The sequence below is a fragment of the Phycodurus eques genome, chromosome 6, assembly GCF_024500275.1.
Source record: "Phycodurus eques isolate BA_2022a chromosome 6, UOR_Pequ_1.1, whole genome shotgun sequence".
In the NCBI taxonomy this organism is placed as follows: domain Eukaryota; kingdom Metazoa; phylum Chordata; class Actinopteri; order Syngnathiformes; family Syngnathidae; genus Phycodurus; species Phycodurus eques.
Genome location: NC_084530.1, coordinates 8898793 through 8912983, shown reverse-complemented (window position 1 = coordinate 8912983; position 14191 = coordinate 8898793). Strand labels below are relative to the sequence as shown.

General features: G+C 42.1%; 1 protein-coding gene across 2 annotated transcripts in view; it reads right to left on the bottom strand.

Annotated features, from left to right (window-relative positions):
• Positions 1 to 551: 551 nt before the first annotated feature.
• LOC133404197 (zeta-sarcoglycan) overlaps positions 552 to 14191 on the bottom strand; it is a 131478-nt gene continuing 117838 nt past the window's right edge. For both annotated transcript variants that reach the window (XM_061679882.1, XM_061679881.1), the window contains one exon: positions 552 to 761. In XM_061679882.1, the coding sequence (XP_061535866.1) occupies positions 552 to 761 (210 nt within the window). The remainder of the gene's footprint in view (positions 762 to 14191) is intronic.

Below are 14191 nucleotides of genomic sequence, written 5' to 3'. Positions count from 1 at the left end.
CTTTACCATTTTTTGTTAGCTTTTTGGTCGTTCGATGAACACTACACTTGCTTTCAAGATTTGCTTTTGTCTGATGACCACTTATGTCGCACTAATAAAACCATAACAGCCAGAAGGACATAGATATTTAATAGTTCGACCTAGTACGGTTGTCCATCCATGTCCTTAGCGTGACACCTTTAACTTACTGTGTCAATTTCACCAAATTCACCCATTCTGTTCACTATCATGTCGTAATGGCCCAATCCATTTTACCAGGTGACTTGAGCTGGTGGTCCATTCACTCTGAGCTCTTATCCTTGTGGATTCAGTTCTTTAGCTGGAAATGTCTTGACACAAATCCAAAGCCCATGATAGTGCTGCCAAGATCGTATCCATTTTACTGTATATGACTTGCCATACCACAATCCATCACAACTGGTCTCTTCGGTTACAAAATGGCTTTACTGCCAGTTATGATCCATATTGATTCAGCGTGTGGGCTAGCTTTAGCTTCTCTCCAATGGTCCATTGTTGTTTTTTGTTTTTTTTTGCTCTCTGTTGACCTACTTTCAGCTCCAAAGGCAAAAATTACTAGTTGTTTGGCAGGTGGAGCCTTTCTCAGCAGCGGATAGGTAGAGCTTGCCATTAGCGCAGGCACACAGTTCGTAGACACCCGTCTGTTTGGTGTAGGTGGTACCTGCTGCTGCACCTTCCAGCGGGTCCACTGCACTGCCAAGGGGAATGTTGCCCAACCGGATGGTGTTTGCATCTAGAAAGATCTGTGAACATAAGGAATTTCAGTTTTAGACTTTTCAAACTTTGACTGTTGAGAGGGACGAACGAGAAAAAATGCTTTGTAATATCCAGAAAGGAGGACATTGTCAATACATTGTCTGGGGGAGTCAACAACAACAAATAAAAAACAGATTGCTAAAATCTTGTAATGAAGATACAGACTTTAAGTGATTGACAGCAAGAATGATGAGGAGAAGACCAAAAGTGATAACTTAGAGCGGTGAATTAAAACGACACAAAAAAAAAAAACTGCTGGAATGCAAAATGTTGAAATGCTGAAAACAATAAAAAAACTAATTCAAAATAATTCCAAAATGGTGAAAACTTTTGAAAAGAAGAAAATACACTTTAAAGTAGGTTAAGTAAGAGGATTTACATTGTAATCGATGTGGCCAAATTGAGCGTACAGCATTACTGAGTATTTCGCCAAAGTCGATGCAACATTGAGCAAGTCAGGGATGACTAAGCACATGGGAGTCAGTGAAGTCCATGAAGTGGTGTAAATTAGATTAGCACCAGCTGCTAGATAGCAACATGAGTTATCAAAAGTGTTGTGGAATGTTTTACACTTGCATGACCATTATTGTGAAAAGCGAGGTGACTTTTATTGCCCCCTGCTCATTTGTCATTAAGTGTGTTTTGTTTTTTTTGCTGCATAAATAATGGGACTTATTTTCCACTTGGGTGACAGTTAAGTAACTTAAAATGTTACTTAGACATTTCCTAAACTGTTATTGGGGTTTCAGAGGGAACAGTTTGACCCTTCAACACATTTCCCCCTCCCCCCCCCCCCCCCATTTCCATTACAAGTAAAAACAATAAATCTAAAACAAGACATCTGAGGACGACCAGTGTCCCAGAATAGATTGAGTTCAACCTTTGAGGTTGCACTGAAATCAGTTTTCCTGTAAAGAAGCAACTCCAACACTTGGAAGGCTGTCATAAGGAAAAACATTCAGACATTTTGGGATGATGGCAGTTCAAGGGGTTAGATGGCTTTGACTGATGATTAGATTGACGTAAGTATTATCAGGAGTCTCTGAAAATGTTGTGGAAAGTCTTGAAAATTTACACACTCGAAAACCATGCAGCAGCTGAGGAAGATGGAATGATAAAAGTAATATTTTACTTTGCCATTTTCAAAGGATGGTAAAATAAATAATAGGGGGACAAATAACACATTGACAGCATGATGAAATAAGTGATTTTGAGGGTTTCCAAACAAAAAGGGTTGCACTTCAGGAATGTTGAGTGCAGTGACTGGATTGAAGAGACGACAATTCAAGAGGGTGTGCATAGGAGGTGGGGAACATAAAGAGAGGCCGACAACTTGATGGCGAGCGAAAGGACAAGTGAGGAATCAATTAGTTTAACTAATGATTTCACTCTGGTTGATGGGGCACATCTTGACCTGTTTAAAAAAAAGCCCACGCACATGCACATACACATTATCTCTCTGCAAGATGAAACGAAGCAAAGTTGCAGCTCCGATTACCTTTTCAATATCAGTCTAGCTAAAAGCAGAACATCCAACAGCCATTAACCAGAATCAAGATATGCGGGTAACATTTCAAATGGTCTCAATGGCTTTCAATTATTAACATCCTTTTCTCACAACATTCCCTGTATAATTACATGAGATTTCCCAACCTACATGCTCTTAAGCTCTAACAGAGATACAGTAATGAACGTGGAAAGGCTTGGCTCATAATTAATTATTTTTTTGCTTTAGCAATGTTACAGTGATAATTATTCCTCACTTTCCTCATAAATAAAAACAATCTAAGGAAATACCGAAAAAAAAGAAGAAAACTTGTTCTATTAAAGTGGCAAGTATTCAGGGTGACCACACTCTTGTCATATGAAATACTGTATACTGAACAGGTGTTTGTATATACAGTACATCTACTTGTATTATATACTGTAATGATTATACCCCCCCCCCCCCAATATATAGTCTCTCACTGTTTTATTACAGGTACAGCAGTGCCCTGATATACATACGAGTGAGTCGAATTACAAGTTTTTCAACATATGAGCCGTCATTCAACCAATTTTTGCTTTGACTTGAGATACGAGTGCTGTATGGAGGCAGTCAACTCAACTCAATGCACCTTTCAACAAGGAGCAGTTTGGCAAAACAGTGAACAAGTCATAAAAAAATGAGGCTTCAAAATGCTTAATGCCACTCCCGGGTGAAGTTCACTGTCAAACTTAACATAAAACAAAGATAAATACACTAGTGTATTTGAAACATACACATTGCTTACTCAGCCTTTCAGTCAACTAGCTTAATGCTAACAGTAGTTAGCATATATGTTGCAGTGCTTTAACTCTTTAAACAATGGACTGAACACAAACAGTGCAGCAGCAACATGTTGACAGACAATTTAACAGTACTCACTGTCATATATTCTTTTTCCTCTCTGTAGAACTACAAATATTAGTGCTGTGCTGATGAGCTGTGAGGAGATGAGTCTCATTAAAGCATTCCTGTGACTCCCACTTGATTACTAGATAGGACACGCCTCACTGCATTATGACTGGCTGCTGCATCCAGACAGGACTGCCCAGAACTCTCGTGGGATTCATAATAATGACTCAATGAACAGTCATATTGTCTGTCTTATACTGCCCCCAGGTGGCCAAGGCCGGCACACTGGAAGGAGCAGCATTCAATTGATGCGGTGAGACAAAAACTCAACTTTATAGACATTGTTCAATTGATTTTAACTTTTAACGTTTAATTATGTCATTACTGTATGTTTTTTTTTTCAAGTACAGTATTATGGAGTGCTGTTTTTCCTGATTAAAATACACAGTAGAATTATTATTGTCCTTTTTTTTGGGGGGGGGGGGGAGTGGGGGGTGCTGGAATGTATCAATGACATTTCCATTCATTTCAATGGGAAAAGATGATTTGAGATACAAGTGTTTTGAGTTACAAGCAGGGTCAGGGAACAAATTAAACTTGTATGTCCAGGCACCACTGCAAATCAAAGCAAAAGCTATGAAAATCTGATTACAAAAACAAAGAACGTGCAAGACATTTTATCCACCAAAATAGATTCGGTTGTATTGTTGAAGAAAATACGTCATCCATCAAATGTGCTGGTGGTGGTATATTTGGCAAACACTCAAATAAGCAATGTGGTTCTTCCCCAGCCTCTAAACCTAGAAATAAACAAAAATAAACATACAAAAAACACACCATGTATTGCCATAGCGTATCAACTGATGATTGAGACCACATTAATTGCAAATCAAAAAGCTTTCGGCTCCCAACCACAACTTTGGAAAAGATTAACAAAAAAGAAGCTTCAATTGCCACCACAATTAGCCCCTTACAGCTCTGTTACGCTGTTATTTTTGACACAATTAGGCAAATGGGCCGGTACGGTGAGCGACTGGTCAGCACATCTGCCTCACAGTTCTGGGAACCGGGGTTCAAACCCCGGCCCCGCCTGTGTGGCGTTTGCATGTTCTCCCCGTGCCTGCGTGGGTTTTCTCCAGACACTCCGGTTTCCTCCCACATCCCACAAACATGTATGGTAGGTTAATTGAAGACTCTAAATTGCACGTAGGTGTGACTGTGAGTGTGAATGGTTGTTTGTTTATATGTGCCCTCCAATTGGCTGGCGACCAGTTCAGGGTGTATCCCGCCTCTCGCCCGAAGATAGCTGGGATAGGCTCCGGCAAGCCCGTGACCCTAGTGAGGATAAGCGGCAAGGAAAATGGATGGATAGGCAAATGGACGTATTGAAAACGTATAGTATATGTGCTGTGAATGCGGGTGCGAATGGTTGTCCACGTCTATATGTGCCCTGCGACTGACTGGCGACCAGTTCAGGGATTTGCTGGGATAGGCTCCAGTGCCCCGCGACCCTAACCAGGATAAGCGGTGTTGAAAATGGATGGATGGATGGAATGGAATGGATAGTATATGTGCACCTTTCATCACGTGTGAATATGAATGTAAGTAGCACACAATCTTCAATTGTCAAGCTATGTCTTCATCACATACTGTAACCTGTTATCTTCTTCCTGCCTCTCCAATAAAAGCTGCTCGGGCTAAGGTATTGCCTTTCGTCGGAACAAACTCAGTCATGGTTGGAATGTAATTGTATGAATGTAACTTGACAATGCATACCCAGCATGGGAATGAGACCTAAAATGAACTACGGCATTTGGATTGGGTGGGGGAATGAAGAGAGATGGTTTTGTTTATGTGAGTTAACACCAGCTGAACAATGGCGGACGGTGCATTTGGTACCTGGGCTTTCAGTGGGACTTGCCTAACTTAATACACGACTTAATACCACCACCAGCACGTTGCAAATTCAGAAAAAACGCAATATAACAGCATGCAAATGTGCCATGCATGTCATCTGGAGCACTTCAGAATCAATGTTTATATTTAATGACTTGAGAAAAACAAACAATTGTCATGAAATACATCATACTTACTCTAGATGCTAATTATTAAATGTATTAATGTGTGCTGATAACTACAGACTTGTTAGTCGAACTTGGCATGCATGATCAACCAATCAGAGGACAGGAACATGCTGACGTCACTGTGGGCCAGCTCGTTGGCCCTCTGAGGAAGATTTGAAATCTGATTAGTTTAATAATTAGTCACATTGCAAATTTAGTTTGAGTTATACTGGCCAGCACTACTGGTTCTGAAGGCCCTGGGCCGATGAGAGTGACATGGCAGGCGTACATCTGATTAGACAATAATAATAACAAAAGATATAGAAAAATCACGGACTGGATGCAGTGGAGCTAAGAGAAATGCTACAAAATGAGGAGAGTAGACTGTTGGAAATAAATGAATCCAATTTCATGGAACAAATGTTGGAATTTAGGTTGTACATGTAGGTGATAGTTTTTAGGACAGCAGCGAAGGCCTTGCAGGCGCTGAAGGCCCTCCCCTCCTTTTGAATTACTGTTTTCTCTTCCATAACACTGGAAAAACACAACAACAGCATCTAATGTTGGTATGACCAGAAAGATGAAGAGCTGAAAGGCACCGAATGCTGATTATAACATTGGAAGCAGGAGGCTGCAATTTGTGGGTAGAGTTGATGGTTTACGGAGAGAAAAGGATTAATGAAAGAGGCAGGAGGTGAAAGTGAGATGGGAATAGACACACGATCGGAAATCTGATGAGTGGAGGTGGAGCGACGGATGTATGGAGGGTTGGGTATGAGCAACAGAAATCATTTGTTGTAGCTTAAATTTGGATTAGAACTGACACTTATCCCAAATGAAAGTGTGCGCAAGTGTTAAGTTTGTGTGTTGGCAGCATTAAAGGAGGGATGTAACGATTTGTCAAAAAATGCAAACATTGGGCTTCACGCCCCTGGGAGGGTCACCCATGGCAAACAGGTCCTAGGTGAGGGACCAGACAAATCATGGCTAAAAGACACCCTGAACTGGTCACCAGCCAATTGCAGGGCACATATAAACAAACAACCATTTGCACTCACATTCACACCTACGGGCAATTTAGAGTCTTCAATCAACCTACCATTGCATGTTTTTGGAATGTGGTAGGAAACCGGAGCACCCGGAGAAAACCCAAGGAGGCACGGGGAGAACATACAAGCTCCACACAGGCGGGGCCGGGATTTGAACCCCAGTCCCCAGAACTGTGAGGCAGATGAGCTAACCAGTCGGCCAACATGCATGGTAGGTTAATTGAAGACTCTAAATTGCCCGTAGGTGTGACTGTGTGTGGGAATGGTTGTTTGTTTATATGTGCCTTGCGATTGGCTGGCGACCAGTTCAGGGTTTACCCCGCCTCTAGCCCGAAGATAGCTGGGATAGGCTCCAGCACGCCCATGACCCTAATGAGGATAAGCGGTACGGAAAAATGGATGAATGAATGAATGTTGCTGAGCGCTATTAACCTCCAAATATTGTCATCTCTCCATTGTTGCCACCCATTCAGTCCGCACAAGTACCCAGCCGCAGCTTTCACCCTACAGTCTCAAAAACCTGACAAAAAACTTGTTGCTAGAATAGTATTTTTCAAATGAGTAATTATCCATCCATCCATTTTCTGAGCCGCTTCTCCTCACTAGGGTCGCGGGCGTGCTGGAGCCTATCCCAGCTGTCATCGGGCAGGAGGCGGGGTACACCCTGAACTGGTTGCCAGCCATTCGCAGGGCACATAGAAACATACAACCATTCGCACTCACAGTCATGCCTACGGGCAATTTAGTCTCCAATTAATGCATGTTTTTGGGATGTGGGAGGAAACCGGAGTGCCCGGAGAAAACCCACGCAGGTACGGGGAGAACATGCAAACTCCACACAGGCGGGGCCGGGGATTGAACCCGGGTCCTCAGAACTATGAGGCTGACGCTCTAACCAGTCGGCCACCGTGCCGCTAAATGAGGAATTAAAAGAAAAAAAAAAGGTTTGTCGTCCTTGATGTGCAAGGACAAACACAATCTGAAGTAGAGAATTTGCCATCCCTGCAGTTACAGTATGTCCCTCTAACACATTCTAACTAAATCCCCCCCCAGTTTTCATGTGACACTTGGGAGGGGTTTTTATATGCATTTAAGCCCGTAAGCCTGGAAAGGCAACCGTAAAATAGCAATCTCGCTGTGACTTCGGAGTGCTTCGCTCACTTTTTTCACCACAGTTTAAATCCCCCCCCAGTGAAATACAAAGGGAAAACACTTTTATGCCTACGAGGGACAAGCAAACAGTAACTTAACTTCCTTTTTGTCGCCAACCAATACAGATTTCCTGACTTAGGTAACCGCCACAAGCTCTCTTTTTTTACCACCAGTCACACCCCATTTTGATATGTGGCCGTGCGACTGTTGTTGGCTGGGTTTCTAAATAAGACGTTTGTCCCCTGACATACAGTATGAAGACTTGTTAATAATGGTATTAGCCGGAATTTCTGCTGGAAACTGCTCACGAATCCTGGCTCTCTAATGAGCAAAAATTAGCTGCCAATCAAAATCTGTTCACAGATGTCATAATGAGCGCTTTTGCAGAAATGTTCTTCAGGCAGAAATAGTAAAACGATAATCAAATAAAAAATAATATTAGTTCAGGTACAACACTGTATACACTATCTCACAAAAGTGACTACACCCCTTATATTTTTGTATATTTTGTTGTCTTTTGGGCCAATGCTGAAGACAAGACACTTTGCCACAATGCAGTCAGTGTACAGCAGTATACATGTATACTTCCCTCAAAATAACTCAACAGTACATCTAAAGTGCTGCCAAAAAAAAGTACACTCCTAGGTCCAAAATGGGCCCATGATGGCCTAGGGAGTAAGAAGATTGCCGACACCATGCAGGTTCCACTCAAAACAGGCCTCACCATGGTAGACCAAAGAAGTTGAGTGTGCAAGCTCAGCGTCATCCATCCATGCGGGGGCTGGCAGTGATCAGACCACACCCCCCACAATGTATGCATCAATTTTTACATTTCTACCCTTAGGAGACCTTCGTACCTGGACAAAACCCGAACAAGCATGGGGAGAACATTCAAACCCCAGAGATGTTCCAAATTAGATTCGAAGCCAACTCCCCTGGCTGTGAGGCAGACATCCTAACCGCTATTTGTGCTACTGTAGGGTGAGTCAAGTCTGTAAATCTATTTGTTGTTTTATTTTGTGTGAGCCAGTTAGTTTGAAACTGTCATTGCCATTGTGAGGCCCAATGACTGTGTATAATCCTTTCTAGCACACACAAATCCATTCACTATTCTGCTGCTTAACCACAGGTTAATGGACAAACTGAAGCAGAGCAGCCAAAATACAGCCGACCAACATCTCCAAGCTACAGTCTTAATAAGCCTTGACGTTGCTATAGCAAGCTCGATGGGAATCGGAATACAATTTTTATATTGTTACCAGCAGAATGAGGAAAACATGTAATACTTAGTTAAGTATATAGTAATAATTATATGTTAAGATAAAGAATGGTTGTGTCAGGAAGGGCATCCGGCACAAAATTGTGCCAAAAGAGTCATGTGAGTGCCTCGCTATGGCTACACCTGATTGGACCAGATGACATTCACAACAACAACAACTACAACAAATATAATGGTCATGTTTACTCAAGAATGAGACGGTTAATAAATGTATATATTCCATTAATCATTGTGTGACTGTGAATTAGGGCACTGTAAAAAATGCTTTAAGTATGCTAAGGGTAGAAAAGCACTATAGTAGTGAAGCCCATTTACTAATGACCAATTAAATAAAACAGTAAAATTCCCCCTCGACACACACAAACACACACTTTGGGATCCCTCCTGGTATTGAGAAGTGTAATACAATTTAAAGTCCCTTTAATTTATACAGTATAGTGGAACCTCCAAAAGGAAACACCACCCAAATTTGGAGAACAAAAATGAATGCCTCAAAAGGCAAACAAAGCTTGGACTTCTAAGATGATATTTTGTGATATCAGCAAATCTTGGCTCAGTGAGCATCTAAACAGGATTAACTCCACAACTGTGATTTGCATTTTATTTTTGTGTGCGTTATACTACGACAGGAGTGAATGCTTCTGGCTGCTCAATACAAGAGGTGCAATATTATTTTGATGTATTCCAGCAATACCTACAAAATGTTGCATACTGTAGTGACAGCATTGCTCGCTAAACACCTTTACTGTTCTCTTTCTATTACGTCTGGTAAGTGTTTTCAAAGGGTGAGTAGTTTTACTTTCTTTTTATGTTTCTTCACAGCGGTTAACCTTTCTTTCTACTTGTATGATAGTGATAAAATATGACTTAAATTCCCAATACAGTTGTTAAAGGTTTTCAGATGGTAATAGTTTGAGACTGGAAGAAATGCATTAATTTTGCATTATTTCTATGGGAAAATGTTTTGCCCCTGCTGGAAGCCGTCACCTTTTTGTGGTGGAGGAGTTTGTGTGTCCCAATGATCCTAGGAGCGAAGTTGTCTGGGGCTTCATGCCCCTGGTAGGGTCACTCATGGCAAACAGGTCCTAGGTGAGGGACCACACAAAGCATGGCTAAAAGACTTTGTATCGATCCGTTGCGGTAAAGAGTGAAAGGCGAAGCTCTCGATTTACCGGTCGATCTACGTTCCTACCCTCACTTATGGTCACGAGCTGTGGGTCAGGACCCAAAGAACAATATCCCGGATACAAGCGGCCGAAATGAGTTTCCTCTGCAGGGTGTCCTCGCATGGAGATAGGGTGAGAAGCTCGGTCATCCAGGAGGATCTCAGAGTAGAGCCGCTGCTCCTCCACATCGAGAGGAGCCAGATGAGGTGGCTGGGGCATCTGATTCGGATACCTCCCGGACGTCTCCCTGGTGAGGTGTTTCGGGCACGTCCCACCGGGAGGAGACCCCGGGGACGACCCAGGACACGCTGGAGAGACTACGTCTTTCAGCTGGCCTGGGAACGCCTCGGGATCCCCCCGGAAGAGCTGGAGGAAGTGGCTGGGGAGAGGGAAGTCTGGGCATCCCTACTAAAGCTACTGCCCCCGTGACCCAACCTCAGATAAGCGGTAGAAAATGGATGGATGGAAAATGTTTTGAAATTACATTTATAGAACATCCCATGTCACAGAATGGATTAGTTTTTTTGTCTTTTTCTTAAACATCAATTTGTGAAATAAATACTGATGATTTTTTGTGGTCCTTCACTATGTGGTGGGAAGGGATTAAATCAAATGTTCCCCGTGGAGACGATTGCGGTTGGTGAGAATGAACGAGATTAAAAAAACAATAACATAATTGAGGAAAAATAAGAAGACACGCCAGATAAAGTATAATTTAAATGGAAGCCATTGCTCTCTTACTTTAGCCCATAAGGCCCTAATTTCAGGAATTTCTTTCCAAACTTTAACTTTAACAGTCCCTTCTTAAATGCCAGTTGCTGACAACATTGATTTGGCTTTAAGCCTTGCTGTCCCGAATACTTTTATTTTGTCCTGCAAACATTTATTTTCTGCCATCCTCCTCTAGCTCCAACTCATTCTATCTGCCGTTACAATCTTCCATCATCAGCTTCTGTTCATTTGACAATATCAGCAGTCAGGTAATGCTCGTATGAAAACCTATGAAAAGGAAAGGAAACTGGATAAGCTGCCCTTTAAGGGATTTATGTATGCTTATTTGAAAAATGGCTTCAGTGGGCAATTTGGCATACAGTGAAGATTCCATTTTGGGTGAGATGATTTTAGGATGAGGCAACATATGCAATGCAACGATGTGCTGGTGCTGCCTCCCATTTAACATGTGCAATGATGCAAGCAACAACATGTCCACAACACAAGGCTGTAGATGCCACCTCTCAGTCTCTTTCACAAGGTGTGAGCCTATGCTAGCATAAGGAGATTCTTAGTCATCCAGGTCACAGTAACGTATTAAGAAAAAAAAACAAAAAACGCTCAATTGAAGGCAACGTGATGTCTTGTTTGGGGCGAAAGGCATGTCGCTTTCTATCTAAAAGGCTTCTTATTCAGCTCTGAAGAGGCGGAGCCTTTTGAATAACCTTTTCTCCAAAAGGCTCTCCACACTCACAAAGTCTTTCCGATAAAATATCTTCAGCCACAAAGAAATTGTCCACTTGCCTTTGTTTCAACCTTCCTGAAGTACTGTTTACTGCCCATTGACATCATGGTCATCAGGCACTGACTCATCCCACCACAATAATTGTAGGTTTCACCTGCTAAAGTCAGACTAATAGTCAAAACAGAGATGACAGTCTCAGAAGAAATTTCTTTGGCCGTAAGACATGACCCACTCTCAACACTTGTCTTGTCACGCAATGTTTTTCATTCTGATGTTAATATGCATACCAAATCTAGCACAAGCTTTTCATATTTGTCTTATTTTTTCCATGAAACGGGGCTTAATGACTCATTTAGCCATGAAAATTTTACTATGTCATAATGGTTTTCTTGTACCAATATATTAAAAACACCAAACACCACTTGAATAAATCATCAATGTTTAAGGCTATTGTTATCTATCAAGTTAATCACATTTATATCCAGATAATAATAAAAGCAGTACCTTTCACCTGTATATTTGAAAAATATTAAAACACGAGTGCCCCTTGAGAATAAGAATCAATGGCAGATTTAGCAGAGAAATAACTAGAAATTTAACTCTAAACTTCAGTTTAGAATCCATCCATCCACCCTTTTTCTGAACCGGTTCTCCTCACGAGGGTGGCAGGTGTGCTAGCGCCTATCTCAGCTGACTCTGGGTGAGAGGCGCGGTCGCCATCCAATTGCAGGATACATATAGAGGAACAACCATTCGCACTCACAATTCATACCTACGAGTCTTCAATTAACCTTCCATGCATGATTTGGGATCTGGAAGGAAACCGGAGTACCTGGAGAAAACCCACACAGGCACGGGGAGAACATGAAAACTCCACACAGGCGAGGCCAGAATTGAAGCCGGGTCCTCAGAACTGTGATGCAGATGTGCCACCCCAATTTAGAATCCATCCATCCATTTTCTGAGCCGCTTATCCTCAAAAGGGTCGCGGGAGTGCTGGAGCCTATCCCAGCTATCTTCGGGCAGGAGGCGGGGTACACCCTGAACTGGTTGCCAGCCAATCGCATGGCACATATAAACAAACAACCATTTGCACTCACATTCACACCTACGGGCAATTTAGAGTTGTCAATAAACCTACCATGCATGTTTTCGGGATGTGGGAAGAAACCGGAGTGCCCGGAGAAAACCCACACATGCACGGGGAGAACATGTAAACTCCAAACAGGCGGGGCCGAGGATTGAACCCGGTCCTCAGAACTGTGAGGCAGACGCTCTAACCAGCCCCCACCGTGCTGCCAATTTAGAATCTTGTAATAAATGTGTTTTGACATTTGACTTTTTTTTTCAATTAGCAGATTGACACAGAACAATAACACTAGTATTATCTGCACTAATCAGACCTTAGTGCTAACATCTTTGGAAATCTCTTCTGTCATTTTGAGCTCTGGCATTATTATTGCATCAAATTGTGGTCACATTTTGGCATTTGACTAAGCTATGTTCCTTTAAGTAAAAAATAATTGCATGTGACAATGTATTAACTTTTAAGGCATCTTGATGGACTTACAGTATGCTTCCATACATTTGATTAGTGTAAAGGTCGAGTTCAAGTTCAAGAGGCACCGTACTAGATGTCCTTCATGCTTGGATTCATCCAATAACTTTTCGAGCCTTTCATGCTGTCAATCCTTGCTACAATACATGTGTTACATCCATGTTATTGTTCCCTTCCTGGGAGACATCCATTAATACATGGACAAGAGTGTGTGTGTGTGTGTGTATGTGAGAAAGAGAGAGAGAGAGAGAGAGAGAGAGAGAGAGAGAGAGAGAGAGAGAGAGAGGGGGAACACAGGATAAAACAATGCATAAAATGCAGACAGAGAACTGAAACAAAAGAGGCAAAAATATTCCCCTCCTTCTTTCCATAAAGTGACAGTCATGCTGATGTACAACCCTGGCAGAGGAAAGTTAATTAGATAGGCTGGGTTACTCAGATATGACAGACTGAGAGGATAGAGAAGGAGGACATGTAAAAGAGAGTTTTCCGAACTGTGTTGTGAAAATCTATAACAGTGCATTGTTTCTGTTGCCGAAAATATATATCATTAATCTGAATTTGGTAAAGCTCCACCCCATGTTATAAAAAAATAAAGCAATGGGTGCCCTCGCTGCAAGCTAAATTTCTGTTCAGTGCATATTTATAGGGATGAAGTTGTGTACTTTTCCTGATTAAGGGCCAGTGGGCAGTGGCAAGATAAGGAAAGAGGTGCGAGAAGAGCATATGAGAGGATTCTAAGAGGGATGTGGACAGGAGGAAATGAGAATTGCGTTTTGAAGAGGATCATCAAACTCATCTTCTCAGACTGATATTGTGTGTGCATGTGCGCGCGTGTGTGCGAGAGAGAGAGAGAGAGAGAGAGAGAGAGAGAGAGAGAGAGAGAGAGAGAAAGAAGTGTATTTGGTATTGAAAACTGTATGATGGAACCTGAAAGTGTGTCCAATGGATGGGGCATTCTTCTGTTAATTACAGAATTAATGGCATACTATGCTCTACTGGACACATGCACTGTCGCATGTGTGCACACATAGACAGACACACACACACACACTGACAATGGCCAAGCATGAGTTTGTACTCCCACGTGACAGGCTGTTATTAAAAAAGACAAGACAGTAAGACAGGATGCTAGTAGAACACACACATGATGGCAGCGGATGACAGGGAACCTCATCAGAGCACCTTTAATGAAGTCACTTTCCCAAACACGAGAGAGGAGGGGAGAAAAGACGGAGAAGGTCTCTAGATTGATGATGCTCATTAGCCTAATAAGATACTTTAATGAAGGGGTTCTATACTTTCTTGTATCTAGAA